We start from the raw sequence: 26,160 nt of genomic DNA on the forward strand, positions 1-26,160 counted from the left end.
ATAAAAATCACTTTTGTAGTGAATCTTCAGACTTAAAGTAAAAATTGTATATGTTAGAGAGAGAGAGAAATAAAACAGTTACATGCTCTGCTGAATATTTTACCACAGAAACAAAAAGATTGAGAATTTTGATGTGTAATACTAACTTACTAGGAGGTGGAGCAGAAAAGCTGGTTATTTACCAATAGGACGTGACATTTTAAAATGCTTCCATTCCATAATAACCAGGACTGGCAAGGCTGTCAAGGGTGGAGGATCAACAAGGAAACTTGCTGTCTTTTTTGATCATCACATTCTCAAGATTGATCTAGGAAACGATTGCTGGAAGCTAAGGGAAAGGGGAGGAGTTTGGATCTTACCGAACTCAGAAAACTTGAGGGGAATAACTTCAGGGGTAAATAAACATTTCCTGTAAAATTTCATTTGCCTCTTTTATTTCCTCATCTTTCATTTGACTCTTCCATTTCCCTTACCTCCTACTTTCAGTTACTCACCAATAGTTGGTTCTTTTATTTATTTTTTGCTGAGGAAGATGAGCCCTGAGCTAACCTCTCTTGCCAATCTTCCTCCTTTTTTGCTTGGGGAAGATTAGTCCTGAGCTAACATCTATGCCAGTATTCCTCCACTTGATGTGGGTCACTGCCACAGCATGGCTGGTGAGTGGTGTAGGTCCACACCAGGATCCAAACCTGTGACCCCAGGCCGCTGAAGCAGAGCATATTGAGCTTAACCAGTATGTGATGGGGCTGGCCCCACCAATAGTTGTTTTTAACCCAGCAGATCTTTCCCCAGCCAGGCCTTAGCTCTCTATTTCCATTGCAGTTTCCTTGAGTTCACATCCTTCATCTAGACCAGTGATTCTTACATGGGGCAGTTTTGTCCCCCTGCTTCCAGAGGGCATTGAAGATAGTTTTGGTTGTCACAACTGGGGCTTTGGTGCCACTGGCATCTATGGGTCGAGGCCATGGATGCTGCTAAACATCTCCAAATCACAGGACAGGCTTCGTAACAAAGAATTATCCAAAGTCTGTAATGCTAAGGTTGTGAAAACCTAACTTGGACTGCTGCCAGAGTGCATTAATTTGTCTACCTATTTTCAGTTTATTTCTCATTCATAAGCTTTCAGGAGTTCCCCACTGCACATGGAATGAAGTCCAAACTCCTTGGCATGGGATATAAAACAATTTATGGTTTTTTATTGCTTTCAAGCCTCATCTTTTGCTGTCACGGTTGGCCCTCTACTAATGGTAGACCGAATACCTGTGGTTTTTCCTGAAAACCGCAGTGCCCACATGCCTCTGTGTATACGGTTTTCCTAGCTTACAATACATCTTTCTCTCTCTCTCACTCTTTTTTTCTATCTAGGCACACTTACTGCTCTTTCAAAACTGCTCAGGCATTTGCCTTCTCTGTGAAACCTTCTTTGTCTCTGCTCTACTGGTACCTTGATTATATATGCATTTGTTATATCACAACGAGTATGTTCTCTTTGCGTGACTTTGTTACCTACTAGGTGAGTGTTTTATGCATTATTGTATTCCAAGTACTTAGGATGGTTACTGATACAAAGTAGGCTCTCAGATGTTTAGTTGAAAATACATTTTGGGGCCAACCTGGTTGTGTAGTGGTTAAGTTTGCATGCTCTGTTTCAGCAGTTTGGTGTTCGTAAGTTTGAATCCCAGGTGTAGACCTACACGCTACTCATCAAGCCATGCTGTGGTGGTGTCCCACATACAAAATAGAGGAAGATTGGCACAGATATTAGCTCAGGGCCAATCTTCCTCACCAAAAAAGGAAAAAGAAAGTACATTTTTTCTTCAAGGAATAAATACTAGTTCAAGTAATTTGGAAATTTGCTTACAGATGAGATTTTACTATAATTAACATATGCAGTGAGACGTCTATGTTATATCTTTTTGCCTCACCATCATACTTTCTATTGCCACCATCTCTTTTCTGATCTTATTTTGTCTTCTCTTGCTTACAATGTTGTTTTAAATGGTATTGGTACCTTAGGGCTTTTCATTCAGAATCACATAGAAGATTTTACTTTTGGATTAAACTTTAATCTCCGGCACTTTCCTGAAGAAACTTAAATCTCCAATGGCATGTGTTAGGGGATCCCTGCTACCCAAGACGAAAGGCCTTAGGCTAATTATAGGTTTTTGTGGGGATGGGGTGATGGAGAGGAGTGATGAATTCGTCTTTGGAAAAATAAGAAACATATAATGAGAGCTATTGGGGAGGAGGAATGATACATTGGATTTATATAAAACCTTTTTTCTGTGTTGCTTAATGCACTATTATAAGAAAATTAATTGCACTAATTGTAGTAACTGGATCAAAAGCAAGTCTGAATTTGTGAAGGATCTGAGTAACAGAAGAACATTTAAAATAATAATTTTTTTGCTTTCGAATATATGACTGGAATTTAGGTGTCCTTGTATAAGTTCTGTTTGACAGGTTGTGATTTTGTTTAAATAAGTATTCTTTGATATGTTGAAATTTTATGATAGTTCTTAGCTCAGACGTTTTCTAAATTATAAATTTTAAATTAGTGAAGGCTTAATGAAGATTATCTTATTTTTGCTGTGTATCAAAGCCTTATAGTTGTGAGCTACGTTACTAGAAATCGCTTACTTTAAAATTCTTTCCTTTATAATATGGTTCCAAAGGGTACGTTTTTATTATCATCCAAAAAAAATTGCTTATGAGTAGACATAGAGGGTAATTGAATCAGTCCAAGATTGCATAGAGGTGAAAATATTTTAGCTCCATGAAACGTTGTCCATTGCTGTAAATAATGGGTAGGTAGGTAGTCTAGTTACCTTTCTTATGCAAGTTTAATGGTTTTTTTCCTCCTTAAATCAAAGACAACACGGCAGAGCCCATTTGTGGAGTGGAGAATCTAATGTGCATAGAATTATTTCCATAGCCATTATTTGTAAGGTCATTTTGAAATTTAGAAATCAAATCTTTTCCTCAAACTGGTCGTCTTTATACTGGAAAAATTATTTTTTATGTATTTTCTATATTTCTCTGGCTATGACACCTTTTTGGAAGAAAGTTGCTTTTAAATATTTGCTTCAGCAGTCTTGTGACAGAACGAGTAAACATAGATTTTCTTATTTCAGGTCTTAAATTAGATAACCTTCTAAAAAATGAATCAGTATTCGCTAAAGGGATAAAAATACATACAAATTCCCTTTAAGATGCAATTTAGTGCAAATTTGCTATAATTAAGAGAAGTAAGATGATGGAAAATGTCCTTAACTTTCATGTATAAAACAGCCCTGCCAACCACTATTAAGATCACTTACTAACTTTGTTATAATGTTAGCCAATGAATTTATGCTTTTATTGGGCAATTTATTCCATGTCAGTCTGTTCAAATTACTGAATTTATAAGACCAATGAGATTTGTGTACTTTTTTTTTAAAGTTTGAAGTTATTTCTTTTCATTGAGTACTTTAATTCGAATTCCCACTGAAGACAGAGTGATTTGTACTCTGGTCTAATGTGCATAGAATATTAAAAATTTAGAAAATCCATTCCTTAGGAATTAGCTGCTGCTTTTAGGTGGGGTAGTTCTCAGTAGGAAAAAGATAAGTGAGATGGGATGCAGAAAAAGAAAACAGTTTGGATAATTTTTTTACCTGTATTTGGTGCCCTTGAAGCCATTTCTTCATATTGCAGTGAGAATAGGTAAGTGCCAGTGGAAAAAATTTTGCAAGGCATTTACTTTGCTGATTAGTTAATTTCTATTTATTAAAGTCTTATAAAATCAGATTATAATGTATTTCTCTAAAACATCTGTTGCTTTATATAATGTTGTTCAGCCTGTTAGGACTGTGGGTTATTTTGGAGGTGTATATCGGGGGCGGGGGTGGGAAATGGTGGGTAGTGATAAGGACATTAGAGGGAGTGTCTTAGAAATTTTACTTGTTTCCTATTCCACCATTCCTGATGCCTTCTACATGTTAGTTATGTTAGTTTGGATTAGTGTGGGGGATGTTAGGAGTGGCCTGGTTTCTTTCCTTCTTTTTCCTAGCCAAGGAAGTATCGCCTGGGGATGCTGGAGGAGAGGCTAGTTCCGATGGGATCAAAGGCGCGAAAAGCAAAGAACCCTATTGGCTGCCTTGCTGACAGGTGTAAATCAGGAGTACCCATCAATATGGTTTGGTGGAACAGAGTCACAGAAAACAATTTACAGGTAAAAATAATTTTATTAGACATTTTTTGAAAGTGAATATCTTGGCTGCTTTCTATGTGGGGTGGTGGGTGTGAGATTGGATGGCTTAGCTGATACACTTACATGATTTTTTTCTTTCAATCAAAGTTAAGATTAGTGGTCTGTTAACCAACTAAATGATTTTGTTTGGTGGCTTTTTGAGCTTTCTCTGCTTGTGGTATATTTTCCTTTTCTTTTATTAAATTTAGTTTTTCCTTTTTGGATTTTCTTAACAGTTAGGTTCAATTATTTTTAGTACACAAAGTTATTCAGGGTACTACATTCAAAAGTCATATTATAAAATTTATTACAGAAAATCTAATTTATTTGGAATCTGAACAGCGGGAAGCTCCATATGTTGTCTTTTGTACGTTTTTACTAGTAAATAAAAATTTTATGTAAACGAACCTATCAAGTATTGGTTCTAAAACTAACTTGAGTAGTGTGTTGTCATAGTTATTCAGATACATTTCAGTCTTTGATTCTGCCTTAGCAGTGCTGAATAATGAAAATGAACTTTTATAACTCAAAGGCTAGCTTTTGTATAAGATTCTGAAGTACCTTCAAAATAATTTGAATTATATTCGATTTTAATTTGGATATAGTTATTATTTTCTCATTTTTAAAAATTGTTAATTGTATAATATAGTTCTGTTAATCAAAATTTTAGTTTAGCTGGAGGTAGAGTATCTTTCCTGCCAAACTTTCTGAGTAAATTGGTGTTTTTAATATACTGCTAGCTCAAAGCCTATAATCCCACATATACGTACCACATGCAGAAAAGATATAGCAGGGTTAACAACTTGGTTTTATTTCTGTCATCAACCGTGTATTATTGAAGGGGTTCCACAACATTTTGGTTTGTTCAGTATTAACAACATAGCAATATCTGTTACTAATGTTGCCTTGGGCACAGAAATAAAGAAATTATTGCAAAAATAACGCAAAACATGGTATTTGCCCCAACTGAAATTTTGGTAGTATTTTTCTAAAAATAAGGAAAAACTCGAGTGGGGGAGGCTACACATAATCATATACTTAAAATTTCATTGGAAAGCTTTGAATATGTCAATTAAGAATATCGATATAGTTTACTGAATTTTTATCTTTAAAATCAGCAAGAGAGAGATTTGATGTGGATTGTTAGAATTATTTTTCACTTTTAAAAAGAAAGGTTGAAAATAAATTGGACCCCAACTGAATAAGAACAGATACAGATGGAACTGGAACTGCTTGTAGGTTGTGAGGTGAAACACTGCTAAAGCAGAGGTGTAGCCACTCGTCTTCCCCACAACTGCCCCGCTTATCCCAGTGGCAATTTTGAGGCACCTCTTTTTTAGCACAGCTTCCAAAATCATTAGGTTAGTACAAGAATGTGTACGTTAGAATTCTGCTTTAAGTACAACAGCTTCTAGTAGATTTATTTGCGTTCAGTGTACGAAAGATTGAATTGGTGTTATCTGAATCTGGTGTTTCAAATAGTACTATTATTTTATGCTTCAAATACTTATTTTCTTTTAAGGACATAAAGAATGCCTTATTAGCTTGGTCTGATATCAGATGGTCAAAATACCTCACGTTATCAGTCGCATGTTGAAGTATTGAAAAATATCCATCTGGTCTCCATTACTATCTTTGTGAATTCCTAAATTGGGTACCTTGTGTTGTTTATGCAGAGCAAAGATTACGTCAGTACATTTTTTTCCCTATTGAGGTTTTTATCTTTTTTTGTATAGGAAAAATAATTTATATAAATCAATTCTATACCTTTTTTTTAGTTTTGTATGATGCTTACTTAAAAATATTTTATATTTTTCGCATAAAAAATTTTTAAGGATTGTGTAGCCAGATATATTAATCTTTCCTGTTTCATTTGTTTCTTTTCCTTAGAGCTTGGGTCTTCTCAATCTGAAGGTCAGAGAGATATGTATCTATATTTTATTTTAGTAATTATAGCTGTGTTTCTTAAACGGTTACTGTGTGCCAGGCACTGTGCTAAGCTCCTTACATGTATTATCTCTTTTGGTCTTCCTCATAGCTTATGGGACAGATGTTACTGTTAAATGGAGAAACGTCCTCAGAAACTCTAAGTGATGTTAAACAGTAGTCAGTAGAGGAGCAGAAATTTGAACCCATGTTTTCCAAACATGGACTGTAACTGATCTATAACTCTGTAGTATTTGTAAGGTCAGTCCTTTTTTCTTGTGATTCATCTTTTTCTCAGTGATGTTTTAACTGCCTTTCTTTCTGGAACTTTAAACGTTTCTTTACATTGATTTCTTAATCCTGACCTAACATCTTTAGAAGTTTTTTCTCTTCTGAAAACAAAAGAAAACCAACCAACTAACCAGCAAACAAAAAGCCTTAAAACAACATCAAAAACTTTCTCTGAAGGTTTCTACCTGAATCATTCATAATTGCATTTCTCTTTGGTGCTGGATTTTTTCAAGAGCCCCATGATTCCCAATCTTTTAGTACTTAATAATCTTTCTATTTATTTTCTACCAAGCCTGTCTTTTACTGAGCGCATGACATTTGTAAAACAGTGATTCATACTTTCATTTTAAAAAAATGTATGTATATATAATATGCTGATTAGAGACTCAAAGAAACTTAGTATTTTCCTTAATCTGTTGTAGCTCGATGGAGGCTAAATTTATTTTTCATATGGCTGTTTGAAATATTCATAATGCCCATCTGATCTCCATTACTATGTTTGTGGAGTTCTTACTTGGGGACCATTGGAATAGATTCTGTTCTTTTCCCTGATTTCTTTACTATGCATTTATTTCTTCAATGCCTGCAGTTTGGTGTCATCAAAATTTTGTTGAAACTGCTGTCAGTTTGTCAGAGATCTCCCTAATTGCCAAGCCACCAGTTTTATCCAATACTTAATACTCCTGGCCACCTTTTATTTTTCTCTTTTCTTATTTTTCTCTTCTCTTTGCGTTTTTTACTCTTTGTTTCATCCCCAGCTTCTTGTGAGCTCCTGTTATCAGCTCACTTGTTTCTTGCTTTCTCCTGTATACCTAAGATTCCTAAAATTTTATTTCTGTTAGCACTGTCTGAGATGGACTTGAATTTTTCCTGCCTTCTGATATCTTTGCATGTAGTGATATATTCCACTATCATTGAAAATATGACATGTCTAAAACTCAATGTATTTTTATATTCTCCAAATCTCCTGCTTCCTTTCTATTCTCTTACATTCCTTCTTTAGTTCATGGCTTACTCTTCCCAGTCACTGAGGCTGCGTATCTTGACTTCTTCCCCCTCATCTCCCACATTCTACCATTTATTATGAGAAGGAAATTACTGACGTTTGACTTCACGTTAATTGAAAGAATACATGGGACACTTTACATTTTTCATCATATTAAGGCTTTATTGCAATAATGACGTATTATCCCCATTTGGAATTTGGAAATTGCAATTTAGAAAAAGGTTATTGTTAGTAAGTGATAGAGCTGGGATTCTAGCCCAGATCTATATTTAATTCTAAATCCTGATACTTTTCCTACTATATTGTCTGCCTCTAATCCCTATTCTTTAAAATTCTGTAGTATCTTTCTCTTCCTTCGTTTATTAACAGTACCGACATAGTTATAGTTTATACCATAAGTGTATCTTCTGAATAGTTTTTGTCAAATCCCTTCAGGATCTGTTCTCCCTCTCTATGGCCCTCTCTCTAATCATCCACGCATACTAAATTCTGATCATATGCAATCTTTCGTACCTCATATAATGTGAAATGCATTGTCAATTCTCTGTACCTCTGTGTCTCTGTACCATTGTTAGCTGAGCCTGAAAAATATCTTTCCTCCTGTTTCCTTCAAGAGTTAGCTCAAATGCTACCTTCTCTGTGAATACTTGGTCAAATACGTCAAAGAAATTTTTTTTAACCATTTCCACAATATTTGGTGTTGTTTAACATTTCATTCTCTTTTATATTAAGTTTATCTGTTTGTCTTTTCCCACTGGATTGTAAATATTTGAGACTAAGCATGTGTTTATTATTTTTGTACCCTTAAGGTATTTTTTTTTTTGTGATCAAAGATCATTTTATTCCCAACCCAGACAAAGAAAACAACTTTTAGCTCTCACCCACACTGTCTTCAGTCTCTGTTGTCAAGACTTCTCCTTTTTAGACACATAAACAGCTTTGGATGTCCTGCAATTTTTTCTTTTATTAAGATTCTGATAGATTACAACCTTGTGAGCTTTCAGTTGTACATTATTGTTAGTCGTGTTGTGGGTACACCACTTCACCCTTGTGCCCTCCCCCCACCACTCCCTTTTCCCTGGTAACCACCGATCAGTTCTCCTTGTCTATATGTTAACTACCGCCTATGAGTGGAGTCATATAGAGTTCGTCTTTCTCTGTCTGGCTTATTTCGCTTAACATAATACCCTCAAGGTCCATCCATGTTGATGCGAATGGGACGATTTTGTCCTTTTTTATGGCTGAGTAGTATTCCATTGTGTATATATACCGTATCTTCTTTATCCAATCATCAGTTGCTGGGCACTTAGGTTGGTTCCACGTCTTGGCTATTGTAAATAATGCTGCGATGAACATAGGGGTGCATGGGACTCTTGGAATTGCTGATTTCAGGTTCTTAGGATAGATACCCAGTAGTGGGATGGCTGGGTCATAAGGTATTTCTATTTTTAACTTTTTGAGAAATCTCCATACTGTTTTCCATAGTGGCTGCACCAGTTTGCATTCCCACCAACAGTGTATGAGGGTTCCTTTTTCTCCACAATCTCTTCAACATTTGCCAACTCTTGGTTTTGGATATTTTTGCCAATCTAACGGGTGTAAGGTGATATCTTAGTGTAGTTTTGATTTGCATTTCCCTGATGATTAGTGATGATGAGAATCTTTTCATGCGTCTATTGGCCATCCTTATATCTTCTTTGGAGAAATGTCTGTTCATGTCCTCTGCCCATTTTTTCATCGGGTTGTTTGTTTTTTTGTTGTTGAGCTGTGTGAGTTCTTTATATATTATGGAGATTAACCCTTTGTTAGATAAGTAGCTTGTAAATACTTTTTCCCAATTAGTGGGCTCTTTTTTTGTTTCAATCCTGTTTTCCCTTGCCTTGAAGAAGCTCTTTAGTCTGATGAAGTCCCATTTGTTTATTCTTTCTATTGTTTCCCTCATCTGAGGAGTTACGGTGTCCGAAAAGATTCTTTTGAAACTGATGTCAAAGAGTGTACTGCCTATATTCTCTTCTAGAAGACTTATTGTTTCAGGCCTAATCTTTAGGACTTTGATCCATTTTGAGTTTATTTTTGCGAATGGTAAAAAAGAATGGTCAATTTTCAATCTTTTACATGTGGCTGTCCAGTTTTCCCAGCACCATTTGTTAAAGAGACTTTCTTTTCTCCATTGTAGGCCCTCAGCTCCTTTGTCTAAGATTAGCTGTCCATAGATGTGTGGTTTTATTTCTGGGCCTTCGATTCTGTTCCATTGATCTGTGGACCTGTTTTTGTACCAGTACCATGCTGTTTTGATCACTGTAGCTTTGTAGTATGTTTTGAAATCAAGGATTGTGATGCCTCCGGCTTTGTTCTTCTTCCTCAGGATTGCTTTAGCAATTCGCGGTCTTTTGTTGCCCCATGTGAATTTTAGGATTCTTTGTTCAATTTCTGTAAAGAATGTCATTGGGATTCTGATTGGAATAGCGCTGAATCTGTAGATTGCTTTAGGTAGTATGGACATTTTAACTATGCTTATTCTTCCAATCCATGTGCATGGAATGTCTTTCCATCTCTTTATGTCGTCATCAATTTCTTTCAAGAAGGTCTTGTAGTTTTTGTTGTATAAATCTTTCACTTCCTTGTTAAAATTTATCCCAAGGTATTTTATTCTTTTCATTGTGATTGTGAATGAGATTGAGTTCTTGAGTTCATTTTCTGTTGGTTTATTGTTAGTGTATAGAAATGCTACTGATTTTTGTATGTTGATTTTATATCCTGCAACTTTGCTGTAGCTGCTGATTGTTTCTAATAGTTTTCCCCCTTAAGGTATTTTGCTTGTCTCTGAATGTTACTGTTTAGCTTTCTTTTATTTGGTAATATGTGCAATTGGTAATTTTGACAATTCGGTAAAATTGGCAAGTTGGTAAGACTTTTATGTATTAAAAAAAGTTGGTCAAAGGTTTTCTGGATTTTATACCCATCGTATGTTACTGTTGCTTAGTTTTATTATCATAACTGATTTAGAACATGGGATGGTGATTTCTTTTGAAATATTAGAAGACCTTCTATTTTTTTAAAACTCCAAGTTTAGCACTGTCCCAATATTCTTGATATTCTTCAATCTTCTGAGCCTCGTAGTGGTCTTAATTACTTCTTGACAGTGTTGTTAAGTGATGAAGCTTCTCCATTTTGTATTTTTCTCGTGATCTCAGCCCATACACCAAGCAGATGGTAGATAGAAGGTCACCTGAAACTCCACATCAGCAATACTTTATTTCACCTAAGTGCAAATTTCCTTTTGTCTTTCCTCAGTTTCTGCCTAGAATGATTAACTCTGCTTGATCAATCTATATGTGAATTCAAGATTTTTCATGTGTTCTATGATTATCTAGTTCAAATGCTGTTGTTTAGGATTGAAATATTTTATCACCTACCTTACAGAGTTGTGAGGATTCAAATTTCCAGGCATGTAATAGATATTAAATAAATGTCCATTCTTCCAGTTTCACTTTATCACTCCTAAACTTGGTCTTTGTTTATATTGGTTTAGGGTACTGTCTGTCAGTTATATTCAGATGTGTGTGTGGCATCGTGGTGTATATATAGACTGACACAGTGACATTAAGTATCTTTTAAGGGTTCTCATTTTAATCCTGACTCACTTGAATATTTTTAAAAATTAGTTTAAAAATGCTTTTGTTTTCAAAGGGATAACAATGTCTTCCCATTCTTAACATAAACATTAGGTGTCAGCTTGAATGATGTAAACTTCTCAGGGTATAGCAGGTTAAAATTTACCTAAAAGTAGTGACATATTAAATAAAATCATATTCATTTTGTTTCAGATCTTTGGAAATAGTGGGCAGAGGAATCATCAATTGTTGTTATTATTACTGTTGTTTTAGCTCACCCCCTAAGTGATGTAAATGAATAAGAACTGTTGGGCTGTTGGGTGTGTTAGGAGATTCATACTTGTCAACACCTCTTTTGGTGGTGGTTTTCCCTCTTGTGGTCTGATTAAATGGCATTTCTTTTAAGAAGTGTTAACTTAGAAGAATGCTCACATTAAAATCTCTTGTCCTTCAGATTCTCCTGTGAATTCTAGTTGCTCATTATTGGTGCTTTTAAGATCCCAGGGAGGTTTGGAAACTCGCTGGATATACTTCAGTCTTTAGTTACTTGCTAAGTTTTGGTGTTATTTCAGGTGATTTCTAGTGTCTAGGCCCCAAGAAATGGGGTTATTTGGGCTTTAGATGGAGTGGATTGGAATTTATAAGGGTGAAGTTTCAACCTATCTACTCAGGATTCCTCAGGACTTTGAAACATTGTAGAACTACAGTGCAACTGAGATGAATGGCCTTACTCTATAAGTACTGCTTTCTGACCTCAGTCCATTCCAGACCCTCCTCTTCTCTCCTCTTCTCTATGGCTGCTGTCTAAACCTTTAACGTTCTCCGCAACCTTCTCGCTTGCTCTCTGTCACTTTTGAGTAATTGACTTGTGTTCTTCAGAAAGGGGGAAAAGAGATCATTCAGAATGAATTACCTCATGTGTCGGCTTTTCTATCTGTGTACCACATTTTCATTCATACCATTTCTTACTGTTTTTCCTTCTGTCACAAACAGGTGTTCCTTTACTGTATGCTTCAGAACCTGTCTTTGTTTCCTCCAGCAATTTATTCCATTATTTATCCCTTAAGTTTTGGACAGTGTCTCTGTTGACATTGATTTCTTCCTTCTAGCTTCTAAACATGACATGTTTAAGTCTCTCCTATTCTGGAACCCCAGAGCCAAGGAATGCTGCATGAGGAATTGTTCTGTGGTCAGTATGTTTGGGAAACTGTGCCATACAATTTGAGAAATGCTTCCTGCTTACTGTTCCTACTTTTTTACCTTTCAGTCATCTCTTGATTCCCAGTGTTTTGCCTTTCACTTTGCCCACTCTATTGCAGCTCTCTTTGATAAGGTTACCTGACTACCAAAAGTAGCAGTTCTGTGCTGACCACTGCTGCATTTGATGTTGTTGACCATTCCTCTTTCCTTGAAACTTTGTTCCCTTAGTTCTTAGACTGTTGTTGCTTATTAGTCTCTTTTGAGGACCTCTTGTCCTAGGCCTTGCCCTCAGGAACTCTCCCAAGCTCTGTCCTTGACTCTCTTCTCTTTTACTCCACACAGTGATCTCTTGGTGATCTCATGTATCTTCATTTCTTCAGCTACTCCCTATTCACATTTGACTTCCAGATAATTGGTTTTAATCCTCTCAGTCGTCTGTACTCACTGTAAAGACTAGCTTCTTCTGAATATCTTCATCTATGTGTCATAAGACTTTTTAAATTCAGTATGTCTTAAATGAATCTTGTCTTTTCCTTCACCTGTTTTTTCATTCACACACGTCTGTACGTACTTATTCACAACTATATGCCTACTATCCATCTTGGTTCTTGATATTACTCAGTTGTCTAATTTGTGAGCTCTTCTTCACTCTTCTATCTGCCACATCCTTCAGCCACTAAGATCTGTCGATTGTGCAACTTTGAAATTGTCTTCGCTTTTAATATTACTAAGTTATAATTTAGGCCCACCTTCATTTCTTAGTTGGACTATTATTATTGTAGTCTCTTATCTGGTTTCCTACTTCTGTTCTTATCTTTCAAACCACTACCTGGGTGATTGATCTTATTTCTCATCTTTGTCATTGTTCTTTGTCATTAGAATAAAATCCAAATCCCTTAGAAAAGTATACAAGGTGCCTCTTGATCTTACTCCTGATTACTGCTGCAGAACTATTTGCCATTCCATGAAGAGTACCATACTCTTCCTGCCTCTGCCTTTGAACATTCACTTTGCTTGCTGTGCCCTTCTCTCTGTCTTGACTTAGCAAAATTGTCTTTTAGGATTCAATTCAAGCATATGGTCTTATGACCTAATTAGACAGCATTAATCATTTGTTCACGAAACTTAGCACTTACATTGCTCTAATTAATGTATGTATAACTTGTCTTATAGGCTAACAGTAGGTGCACTATAGATATTTAATATTTTTTTGATACATGGATGATCTGAGCTCTTGAGAGTGTGGAATTGGGTTCAGGGTACATTCTATATCTGTGAATTCCAGACCGTGAACTTCTAGAGCATAGTGCCTGTGTTTTATATATCTTTCTTCTCCACAGTGCCTAGCACAGTGCCTAGTACAGCATCTTTTATATATTAGCTATTGAAATAATTAATTAGATGAACCTGGATTAATGATTATCTGGCGGGATGAGTATTTGGCCTAATGTTAGTCCTGAAATTTAATGCTTTGTGCATTTTCTTAAACTTTCTTTTGGTACAGTTTCATGACAAAATATTGTTATTGAAAAATGTTTGAGAAATCTTAATGTATGCTAAATTTTGTGATTAAATATGGCAGGATTCTTAGTTAGAGAGAATGCCTCTAAGTAAATCTCTCTTACTATGCAGTGTGACAAGTGAGTTTTACCATTATATAGCTGTGGATAGAAGATGTACATAGGTGTAGAAAATAGTCTTAGCTATATAACGTGATTCTGATCTCTCTGGAATCCTGTGATGGTCTCATTCTCCTGGGCTGCTAACTGACCTAAATGGATATTTTTGCTCCTTTTAGGGAGAGAAATACTTTTCCCCCCAGCTTTATAGAGATAATTGACATATAAATAGGGAGTGTAATATTGAGAATGAACTAGGTGGTATGCCTCTGTGACCATTAATGATTACTGTTATTGGAGAGCTTTGATATGTAAATAGCTTTTAAGTGGAAGAGGAGCAGTTTATGTTTTTGTTTTTAAATGTCATCTATCCTCCAGAAAGAGATTTTGCTTTTTTTATGTACATTGGTTCTACTCGTCTCAGTTTAAATATTGCCTGTTTTATGTGAATTCTTATTGTAATGGCACTTCATTCAGCGATGATAATATGCAAAGAAAAAGGAATGGTGTAAGTGGCTTCATGATTTATAAATCTTAACAAACTTAAAACTTTTTTTTAAACATTATATATACTTATTGGAAAAAAGTCAGACACTACAGAGAAGTATAAAGAAGGAAGCAAAAATGTCCTCAGTTCCCTCACCACCTAGAGATAACACCTCTCTTAAGATTTTAGTGAGCATATTTAGTTAGCATCCTTTTCCACACATATGCACATGCACACACACACATCCCCTCTGTCTCTCTCTCTCTCTCTCTCTCTCTCTCTCTCTCCCCCCCTCTCCCCCTCTCCCCCTGCCTCCCTCCCTTCCCCCTCCCCCTCGCTCCCCACCACTGATCCCCCTTTCTCTTATGAATAAGCACATCATTTTACAGAAATAACAATTTAGTATAATTGCTGTATTGTACTCTAATTTTTATTTTATTTTTACTCAACAGTGGTATGGGCCTTTTTCCGTGGTAAATAAAAATATATCAGTCCACATGATTTTTAATGGCTGCACACTGTTGTATGTACCATAATCCATATAGCTGGATCCCTACTAATAGATACTTTAGTTATTTCATTTTCTTTAAAAACAAGTCATAAATTTAAAATGTGCTAAACTTAATCTTTTGGACTTGTGTGATTTTTCTCCTTTGTTTTAATTCCTAGATGTGGGGGTACTAGGTCAAAGGGCCTGCTTATTTTTTATTTTGATACAAATTATCAAGCTATTCTCAAGAATAGTGTTTATAGTATTACCCATTTCTGACAAACTTTGTAGATGAACAAATATCTTAGGAAATTTATGTGCCTGTAGTTTCAAGCTGTTGTATATAGAGAATTACTTTACGCTGAGTTCATGAAAATTTTTCTGTTTAATTCTACTGTAACACAAAACGTATTACTAGTTAATTTTCATTTGGCAGGTTGTGACACACACATGCTACTTTTCCCTTTAAGATAGTCAAATTATAAATAGGAGAACTTCTGTTTAAAAGAAAACTAGTGTGAATCTCTTGGAAGCATAGTAATCAACTTTCTTCCACTTTATCCACCAATTTGATTCTGATTTATTTAGAAAATAATATTTACTCTATTGGGGTGTTTTTAGAAGGCCCAGTTTGCTTCAGAAAATTTGTAAATTGTGATATGAGACTGATTTCACAATAGTAGTAGTATTTAGATGTTAACTTTTAACTTAGAAAATGAAACTTAATTGGTCTTAAGTAGGTTAGTTTCTGAATAACCCAGAAGTTGAGTATGTTTTGATGATAAATTTTAAATTGACCATATTTGGATATGTTTGAAATATGAGGAAATAACCCATTAAAATAAAAAAAAATCTTGTAGAAATGTGAACTTGGAGGTTCTGGTTAGCCATTCGACTTCTCCTTTCCATCTCATCCTGTTCCTCTTTGTTTTGTGTTATTTATGAATACTGAAGACTAGTAAAAATAGCTCTGAATAACGCTGTTCTTTATGTCCATGGGTCTCATCTTTTTATGCCTTTTTAGATCATTTTATCAAGGCAAAATACTTGCCTTTTCCTGCCTTTCTCCCTCATGTTCAGTATCCCATCTTCTACCCTCCCAAATAATGCACTGCTCCTTGCCCTTGCCAAGAAACACACGCGCATGCACACCCCCCCTTCCCCCCCCCACATACCTACACACCCCTACCTTGGACATGAATCTTTTGGATTAGTCCCAACTAGGCTCCTTTGTCACTCCAAAGAGGGAAGAATAATAGTGAAGATGGGAGATTAGAGTTGTAGGTTTTGGAAAAAAGTAGATGAGGCTAAGATCAACATCAACATTTTATCTCCTGTTTTTTTTTTTTTTATTGACTTAATTCAGTCAATGACAGTGGAGACTTGACCTGGTCAATTTAATTGGATTGCAGCAATAAAGTCATTGAACAGAACTTTCCTTCTCTTTCTTTCCTCTCACTTTCCCTTCCTTCCCCTCTTCTTCTCTTTTTCTACTATTCTCTTTTACTCTCTTAAACTTGATTAGGGATGATTGTGGCCTAGATTTGGGGACTGACAGTGACATGGGTAGATGTAGTTTAATTTGAGAGGGTATTTAGGATGTACAACAGACTCTATGATTTGATGCTTCAAATATATCTGCATTATCGAAAGGATAGTTGTGGCATAATTTATCTGTTTAGGAAAGAGATGATATAGAAAGCATAATAAAAGTTGAAAAGAAAACCAACTTTATACGGAAATAATTGATTTTCTTACTAATTGTTTGAAATGATAGTTGCAAAGCATCTCTTTACTAGTGGATGTCTGGTCTAACCAAAACAAGGAATTGGCTAAATTTTGCATATTGGTAACTTAAGATCAAATTAAGAATACCTTATGTTCTGAGAATATCACCACTAGATTTGTCTTCTGGTCAAGATGGAAGAACAGGGATTGAACTTACCCTCTGTCCAGAAACAGGTAAAAAACTGAACAAAATATATGAAACAACAGTGTTCAAGACATTAGATATCAGGTGATGAAGGGCAGTGATTCTTGATAGATGGGAAACAAATGAGATGATCCCTATGATTATCCAAGCTTACTGCCTAGAGGGAGTTTCCAAGTCTGGTGCATGAAGAGGGAACTCAGGTGGAGCCTTGTGATCTAATTGAGGAGACCAAACCGGAAGTTCACAGAGGCCAAGGTGGTTATAGTTCACAAGAAAAAGTACTGGAGAGGAGAGAGCTCATACAGAGAGAGAACTTTGGATGCTTGCAAAGGTTCCCCTTAAGTCTTCAGCTTAGTACTGATCAGAGGGTCTGAGTGAGGAGGCTATTTGAGGTAGAAGAAGAAATTCCTGAAATGATCATGGGAAATAATTCTCAGAGCTCATACAAGGCCAAGAATAGTTCCTATTCTCACCAACCAATGTGGAAAACATCATAATTCATGAAGCGTCAAGTAGGGTAACGGGAAGTCTTTTGCCTCAGTAGTGGGGCCAAATTAGCCTTAGAGTAAATGCTGCCCTAGTCCTTCCAAATAAAGCTTAAAAGGAAGACCTGAAAGGATCAGGCTGATTTTTAAGCAGTTTCATTGCAGTGGAGAACAAAGCTCTGTAATATTTATAGAAATGAAAAATATCCAGAGTCTGGCCCCATGGCATAGTGGTTAAGTTTCTTGTGCTCTGCTTTGGTGGCCTGGGTTCACAGGTTTGGATCCTGGACATGGACCTACACCACTTGTCAGCCATGCTGTGGTGGTGACTCACATATAAAGTGGAGGAAGACTGGCACAGATGTTAGCTCAGGGCTAATCTTCCTCAGCAAAAAAACCCTCGAGCATCCCACAAGATAAAAGTAACAATATTTGGCATTCATTCAAAAATTAGCAGACATGCAGGGGCTGGCCCAGTGGCGCAGCGGTTAAGTTTGCACATTCCGCTTCAGCAGCCCCGGATTCGCTGGTTCGGATCCCGGGTGCGGACATGGCACCGCTTGGCAAGCCATGCTGTGACAGGCGTCCCACATATAAAGTAGAGGAAGATGGGCACGATGTTAGCTCAGGGCTAGTCTTCCTCAGCAAAAAAAGAGGAGGACTGGCAGTAGTTAGCTCAGGGCTAATCTTCCTCAAAAAAAAACAAAAAGTAAAAAAAAAAATTAGCAGACATGCAAAGATGTAGGAAAATATGACCCACAAAGAGAAGAAGCAAATGTAATCAATCAAAATTGACCTAGAAATGTCATGTAAATAGTATGTAAGAACATCAAAACAGTTATTATAACTATATTCCATATGTTCAGGAAGCTAGGGGAAAGAGTTAAACATGTTAGTACATATATGGAAGATACTAAAAAAATTCAAATCAAACTTCTAAAATTTAAGACTACCGTATCCAAAATGAAAATTATAATGGATGAGATTAATGGTAGATTAGACATTGCATAAGAAAAGGTTAGTGAACTTGAAGGCATATCAATAGACACTATCTAAAAAAACAGAGAAAAAGTGAGGTGTGGGGTAAGTTGAAGTAGCCTAACATACTTGTATTTGGAGTCCCTGAAGCAGAGTGGGGGAAGGTTGTACAGAAAAAGTATTTTAAGAAATAATGGGCAAATATTTTCCCCCTGGATGAAAACTGTAAGCCCCAGGTCCAAGAAACCCAATAAACATTAGTACAAAAGGAACATGAAAAAAAAAAAAAACCAAACTACACCATGGCACACCAAATAAGCAGCCAGAGGAAAAAATATGCACTTTTGAGGAACAGAGATACAAATCACAGCATGTTTCTTGTTGGAAACAATGCAAGCCAGAAGACAGTGGAGCAATAACTCTAAAATACAGAAAGAGAAAAATGTCAACTTAGAATTCAATTCTTGGAAAAAATATCTTACAAGAGTACAGTCAAGTAAGTGAATGTAAAGACTGGTGGAATTTGAATAAAGTATGTAGTTTACTTAAACTTATTGCACCAATGTAAATTAACACATGGTTTTGAGAATATACTATGGTTATGTAAGATGTTATCTTTGGGGAAAGATGATAAAGGGTACTACTTCTTGTGAGTCTTAAATTATTTCAAAATAAATTTTATTTTTGGGGGGGAAGATTAGCCCTGAGCTAACATCTGCCACCAATCCTCCTCTTTTTGCTGAGGAAGACTGGCCCTGAGCTAACATCCGTGCCCATCTTACTCTCCTTTTATGTGGGATGCCTGCTACGGCATGGCTTAACAAGCAGTGCATAGGTCTGCACCTGGGATCCAAACGGGCAAACCATGGGCCACTGAAGCGGAACGTGCAGGCTTAACTGCTGTGCCACTGGGCCAGCCCCTAAAATTTTTTCCAAGGCACGAAGTAAACACTTTTTCAGACTTTCAGTAGTTGAAAGGATTTACCACCAGCAGATAGGTACTTCACTAGAGATTAAAGGAAGTACTTCAGGCAGAAGGAAAACAATACCCTGTGGAAATCTGGATCTGTACAAAGAATGAAGAGCACCAGAAACAGTAACTACATGAGTAAATATAAGAAACTTTCCCCCTTACAATTTACATCTCTTTGAAAGATAATTGACTATTCAAAGCAAAAGCAGTAACAATGTATTGTAGTGTTTATAACGTGTAGAAATAAAATATACGACAATAGCAGAAAATTTGGGAGGGGAGAAATGGAAGTGTAATATTGTGAGCTTGTTGTTCTATTTCTGAAGTAGTTTAAGACTCAGTGATAGTGTTATGGACTGAATTATGTCTCCCCAAATTTATATGTTTAAGCTCTAATCCTTAATGTGACTGCATTTGAAATTGGGGCCTTTAAAGAGGTAATTAAGGTTAATTGTGGTCATAAGGATGGGCCCTTAATCTGATATGACTGGCATCTTAGAATAAATTGAGGAAATACCAAGGATGCATGAGCACGGAGAAAAGGCCTGTTTCTGTGAGAAGAAACACAGCAAGAAGATGGTGTTTGCAAGCTAAGGAAACCTTAGGAGCAGCCAACTCTGCTGGCATTTTGATCTTGGACTCTCCCCTTCTAGAACTATGAGAAAATGAATTTCTGTTGTGTAAGCCACTAAGTATATTATGGCCCTAGCAGACTGGGATGGTTGGTGATAGGTTAAATATATGTACTATAAAACCTAAGGCAACCACTGTAATATCAGAACAAAGAGTTACAGCTAATAAACTGGGAGGGGAGATAAAATGGAGTTTAAAAAATCAGTTAATCCCAAAGCAGGCAGAAAAAGGAAAAGGGAAACAAAGAACAGATGGAACAAATATAAAACAAATAGCAAGATGCTAGATAGATTTAAATTCAGTTATATCAGTAATCACATTAAATGTAAGTAGTCTAAACATCCCAATAAAAAGGCAGAGATTTTCAGATTGGATTAAAAAAAGAACAAGATCCAACTACATATGAAGCTGACCAGAAACCTACTTTAAACATAAAGACAAAAATAGATTAATACCATGCACTAATTAAAAGAAAGCTGAAATAGTTGTATTCTTATCAGACGAAGTAAGATTTCAGAGCAGTGAATGCTACCAGGGACAAAGAAGTTCATTTGGTAAAGATAAAGGGGACAGTTCATTGAGAGTATGGTTATGCCGTTCTTAAATGTTTATGTACTTAATGATAGAGGGTTAAAATATATGAGACAAAGACTAATAGAATTGTAAAGAGAAAAAGAGAGTGATAGAGATTTCAGTACTCCTCTCTCAATAATCAAAGGAAGAGACAGAAAATCAGTAGATGTGAGACTTGAACAACTCTATCAGTTTGACATTTATAGAACACTCTGCCCACCAACAACCAAATACATATTATTTTCAAGTGCACATAGAACACTGACCAAGGCAGATCAATTCTGGGTCATGGAACAGGTCTCAATAAATTTAAAAGATTCATGTCATACAAATATGTTCTCTGACCACAATGGAATTAAATTAGAAATCAATAACAGAAAAATCTTTGGAGAATCTTAAGTATTTGGATACTAAATAATGCACTTCTAAATTACTCATGGGGCAAAGAAGAAATAGAAAGGGAAATTAGAAAGTATTTTGAACTGAATGAAAATGAAAACATGTCAAAAGTTGTGAGATGCCACTAAAGCAGTAATCAGAGGGAAATTTATAGCACTGAATGCCTATATTAGAAAAAAAAAAGGTTCCCAAACCAATGATTTCAGCTTCTACCTTAAGAAACTGGAAAAAGAAGAGCAAATTAAACCCAAAGAAAGCATAAGGAAAGAAACAATTAAGATCAGGGCAGAAATCAATAAAGAGCAAATGGAAAAAAATAGAGAAAAATTAAACCAAAAGCTGGTTCTTTGAGAAGATCCATAAAATTGATAAATATCTAGCCAAACTGTTTATGAAAAAAAGATAAAAGTCACAAATTACCAGTATAAGGAATGAAATAGGTGACATCATTAGATTCTACAGATATTATTATAAGGATACTAAGGAAATATTATGAATTATTTTATGGCAATAAGTTTGACAAGAGATGAAACAGACAAATGTTTGAAAGACAGACTACCCAGGTTCACTCAGGAAGTAACACATAACCTGATTAGCTCTAAATCTTTTAAAGAAATTGAATTTGTAGTGAAAAACCTTCCCACAACGATGGCCCAGATGGCTTCACTGGTGAATTCTATCAAGTATTTAAGGAAGAAATAGTACGAATTCTGCACAAAGTTTTCCAAAAAATTGAAAAAGAAGGAAAACTTCCCAACTCCTTCTATGAAGTCAGCATTACTATGATAGCAAAACCAGATGAAGACATTGCACACAAAGAAAACCAGTATATAAACCCAACTGTATTATCAGTAATCACATTAAATGTAAGTAGTCTAAACATCCCAATGATGCATATAGTGTAGTAGTCTAAATATCCCAATAATGTATAATGTATATTTCTCATGTATATAGATGCACAAATTCTTAACAAAATTATAGCAGATTGAATCCCAATGGTATGTAAAAAGGATAATACACCATGAAGAATTGGAATTTGTCTCAGTCATGTAAGGTTGGTTTAATATTTAAAAATCCATTGATGTAATTAATCATATTACCTCACTAAAACCATATGATCATCTCATATGGTCATAGATACAGAAAAAACATGTGACAAAATCTAACATCAATTCCTGGTAAAAACTCTCAGCAAACTAGAAATACAAGAGAACATCCTTAATCTGAAAAAAAAAAAAACCCTGAAAAAACTAAAGCTGATATCATACATAATGGTGAAAAACTAAATGCTTTTTTTCCTAAGATCAGAATTAAGGCCAGAATGTCTGCTTTCACCATTTCTGTTTAGCATTTTACTGAAGGTTCTAGTGTCATATGAAGAAGTAAGACATACACGTTGGCAAGAAATAAGGGAAGATGTCTTTATTCACAGAGACGTAGTCATCTATAGTTAAAATATAAGTCATCTGTAGCTAATAAGATAGAATCTTTAGAAAAAACTGTTAGAACAAATGAGTTCTGTAAAGTTGCATTATACAAAATCAACATACCCAACTCAGTTTTATTTCTCTATTGTAGTGTGATGAATGGTGGCCCCTGAAAAAATATGTTTACGTCCTAATCCCTGGAATTGGTGAATTTTACCAGATGTAATTAAGTTAAGGATCTTGAGATGAGATTATTCTGAATTATTCAGATGGGCCCTGAATCCAGTGGCAAATGTTCTTTTATGATTGAGGCAGAGGGAGATTGCACACAAAGGAGAAAGTGATGTGAGGATGGAGGGCAGAAATTGAAGTGATGTAGTACAAGCCAACGCATGCCCCAAAATGCTGGCAGTCACCAGAAGCTAGGAGAGAGGCATGGAACAGATTCTTTCTGCTCCAGTGCCTCTGGAGGTAGTGCAACCACCTTAATTTTGGACTTCTGGCCTCCAGAAACTGTAAGAGAATAAATTTCTGTTGTTTTAAGCCATCAAGTTTGTGGTAATTAGTTCCAGCAGCCACAGGAAACTGGTACATGTATACTAGCAACAAACATTCATAAATTGAGATGTTAAAAATTACACAGTTTATGATAATATCAGAAATATAAAATAGGGATCAGTCTGACAAAAGATCTGAAGACCTGTACGGTGAAAATTTTAGAACATTCCTGAGAGGAATTAAAGAAGACCTAAGTAAATGGAGATGTGTATCATGTTCATGAATCTGAAGACGTCAGTTCTCCCAAAATTGATGTATAGATTCAGTGCAATCTCAATTAAAATTCACCAGGCTGCTTAGTAGAAATTGACAAACTTATTCCAATCTTACTATGAATATGCAAAAGGCCTATAAACCAAACCAAAGTAAAAAAAAAACAAGAAAAAGATGCAAGACTTACATTACCTGACTTCAAGAGTTACTGTAAAGCTACAATAATCAAGACAGTGTGCTGTTGGCATGAAGATGGATTGGCATCGGTGGAACAGATTACAGAGTCCGGAAGTTAACTCCCTAATACATAGTTGATTTTTAACAAAGTAGCAAAGGCTATTCAGTGGAGAAAGAATTATCTTTTTAGCAAACAGTGCTGGGATAGTTGAGTATCTATGTGCAAAAAATGTTAGTTTAGACCTATACCTCACACTATATAAAGGTGAAACTCAGGGGCTGGCCCCGTGGCCGAGTCATTGTTTGCATGCTCTACTTTGGCTGCTCAGGGTTTTGCTGGTTTGGATCCTGGGCATGGACATGGCACTGCTCATCAGGCCATGCTGAGATGGCGCCCCACATAGCACAACCGGAAGGACCTGCAGCTAGAATATATACAACTATGTACTGGAGGGCTTTGGGAAGAAGAAGGGGGAAGGGGAGGGGAGGGGGGTTGGTAACAGATGTTAGCTCAGGGGCTTATCTTTAAAAAAAAAAAAAAAAAATTAACTCAGAGTGGATCATAGACCTAAATGTAAAACATGAAACTACAAAACTTGCAGAAGAAAATATCTGTGACCATTGGTTAGGCAAATATTTCTTAGCTACAACACTAAATACATGATCCATGAAAGAAAAACTTGATAAACTGGACTTCATAAAAACTTAAGAACCTCTGTTCTTTGACAGATACTATTAGGAAAATGTAAAGACAAATCATAGTCCTGGAGAAAATGCTTGTATATCACGTATCTGACAAAGGACTTCTATCCATAACTGTCAAAATTCTATAACAGAAAACAAGCAAACCCAATAAAAATGGTCAAAAAATGTGAATAGACCTTTCACCAAAGAAGATATAGAATGGTGAATCATTTGGGAAATGCAAATTATAATTATGAGATTTTACTACACACCTACTAAGATGTCCAAAATGTAAAAGTCTGACCAAAGCCCTTGTTCCTGAGTAGAGTAATTTGATCTCTTCACGTAGTACTGATGGACGTATTAAAATAGTACAACTACTTTGGAAAACAGCGTACCAATTTTTTGAAAAGGTTGTATATACACATACCATATGTCCAGGCCATTCACTGCTAGGTATTTACCCAAGAGTAACAAAACATGTTCATACAAGGACTTATACATGAATATTCATTGCACCTTTGTTTGTAATAGCCAAAAACTGGAAACAACCTTTGTCCATCAGATGAAAGGATAAACAAATTGGGGTATGTTGATATTATTAAATATTAATCAGCAGTAAAATAATGAAGGAAATATTGATAGAGGCAATGACATGGATGAATCTTAATGAAGCCAAGCGAAAGAAGCTAGCCAAAAAACCAGGACACACATATGTATGTAAGATTCATTTATATTAAATTCTAGAAAATACAGACTAATTTATAATGATAGAAAATGGATCAGTGATTGCCTAGAGACCAAATAGGGGAGCAGAGAGGAATGGGAAGGAGGGATTTAAAGGAGTCTCATGGAAGCTTGGGCATGATGGATAATATTCATTAATATTCATTAACTTAGTAATGGTTTCATGATCATCTACCTATGTCGAGTTATCAAAGTTTGTGTTTTAAATATGTGCAGTTTATTATACATCGCTTATATCTAAATAAAGCTGTTAAGAAAAAGTCACCAGGTCATGTTTCATTCAGAGAATGGAAAGATTACTGATAACAACTTATGAAGCCATTAAGACAGGTAAAGCAAATTGAGCTCATTATAAGGAGTTATACCATGGAAGTATTTTGTGGTTTTATGAGTTTACTATGCAATTAAAAAAAGAAAACCTGACCAATGTTCAGGAATGTTAGTGGTTTCTTGATCATTCATACATCACCTTAAGACAACTTTCTTTTTCTTACAGACCTGTTTTACATGTGTAGCATGAAATATTTCATGATATTTTGTGTTCTAATTTCATTCAATCTTTCTCTTCCTATCTTTTTACCTAATTTTAAAAAATATTTAACGGCTTCACTATTTTGTTACACTATTTGTTAAATATTAGTCCCCTAATTTTGCGACTAATTTATTGTGGTTTTAAATAGTAAGTATCCTGTTTGTAGTGGAGTCCAGCAGAGTATTAAATACCGAATTTTACTTTAAGTTTCTGTGGAATCATATAATAGTAGAAAAGTATAAAATTGTGTTAAATCTGAGTGAGAAACCTCATCAGAAAATTACTTCATTTTTTTAAAAAGCTTCATTGGTCATTTGTAGATAGGAAATACTCTCTCATTTTGATTGGATGGGGTGTCTGGATTGAAACATTAATTATTATTTCATTTAAAATAAAACGATAATAATCACAACAGTACTTTTTCAGCTGAAGATCAGCACTCTTGATCTAATACATTTCTGTCCAGAGTACAGGTAGGAATCATACCCAAATGTTGGGGAATGATGTCAATTTGGAGAACTCACTATATAAAAGGCACTTGGTTGTTTTTGGCATGAAAGTTGCAGTGTAAATTTAAGTGTATGAGAACCTAAAATTCTATTTTTATTGACAAATTTTCACAAAGTGAATATCTCTTATTTGACTTGAATAAACATTGATTTTTTTTTCAAATGTGCATTTATAATGTTGAAGACACGAATGAAGAATAGGATTTAAAAGACAAATACAAATTAGAGTAGAAATAGAAATTTTGAGTAGAAATACAATTATCTATATTAAAAAAGACAAATTTAATAATATATGAACAAATCTAGATAGTTATGATGAGATTATCTAAATCATAGGGCAAAAATAATAAAACTTTTGCTTTTTCACTATTCCTTTTCTCATTTCGTTCTCTTTAGTGTTGTTGAAGTTAGACAATTTATATAACCCAAGTCCTTGAATTGTCTTTCTAGACAGAATCTTCATCTCCTAAAGCTT

The 26,160-nt window shown here is 35.4% G+C and overlaps 1 protein-coding gene across 13 annotated transcripts in view; it reads left to right on the forward strand.

Moving 5' to 3' along the window:
- The window catches only part of PAN3 (poly(A) specific ribonuclease subunit PAN3), a 135,533-nt gene that overhangs the window by 37,265 nt on the left and 72,108 nt on the right, over positions 1 to 26,160 (forward strand). For 11 of the 13 annotated variants that reach the window (XR_011527743.1, XR_011527746.1, XR_011527747.1 and 8 more), the window contains exon 5: positions 4,052 to 4,213. The exons of the other annotated variants lie outside the window; for them this stretch is intronic. Coding sequence is in view for 5 of the 11 variants with exons in the window: in XM_070577864.1 (XP_070433965.1) it covers positions 4,052 to 4,213 (162 nt within the window). In the remaining 6 variants the exon portion in view is untranslated. The remainder of the gene's footprint in view (positions 1 to 4,051; positions 4,214 to 26,160) is intronic. 13 annotated transcript variants of the gene reach the window in all.

This window comes from Equus przewalskii, chromosome 16 (assembly GCF_037783145.1).
Source record: "Equus przewalskii isolate Varuska chromosome 16, EquPr2, whole genome shotgun sequence".
Lineage (NCBI taxonomy): Eukaryota > Metazoa > Chordata > Mammalia > Perissodactyla > Equidae > Equus > Equus przewalskii.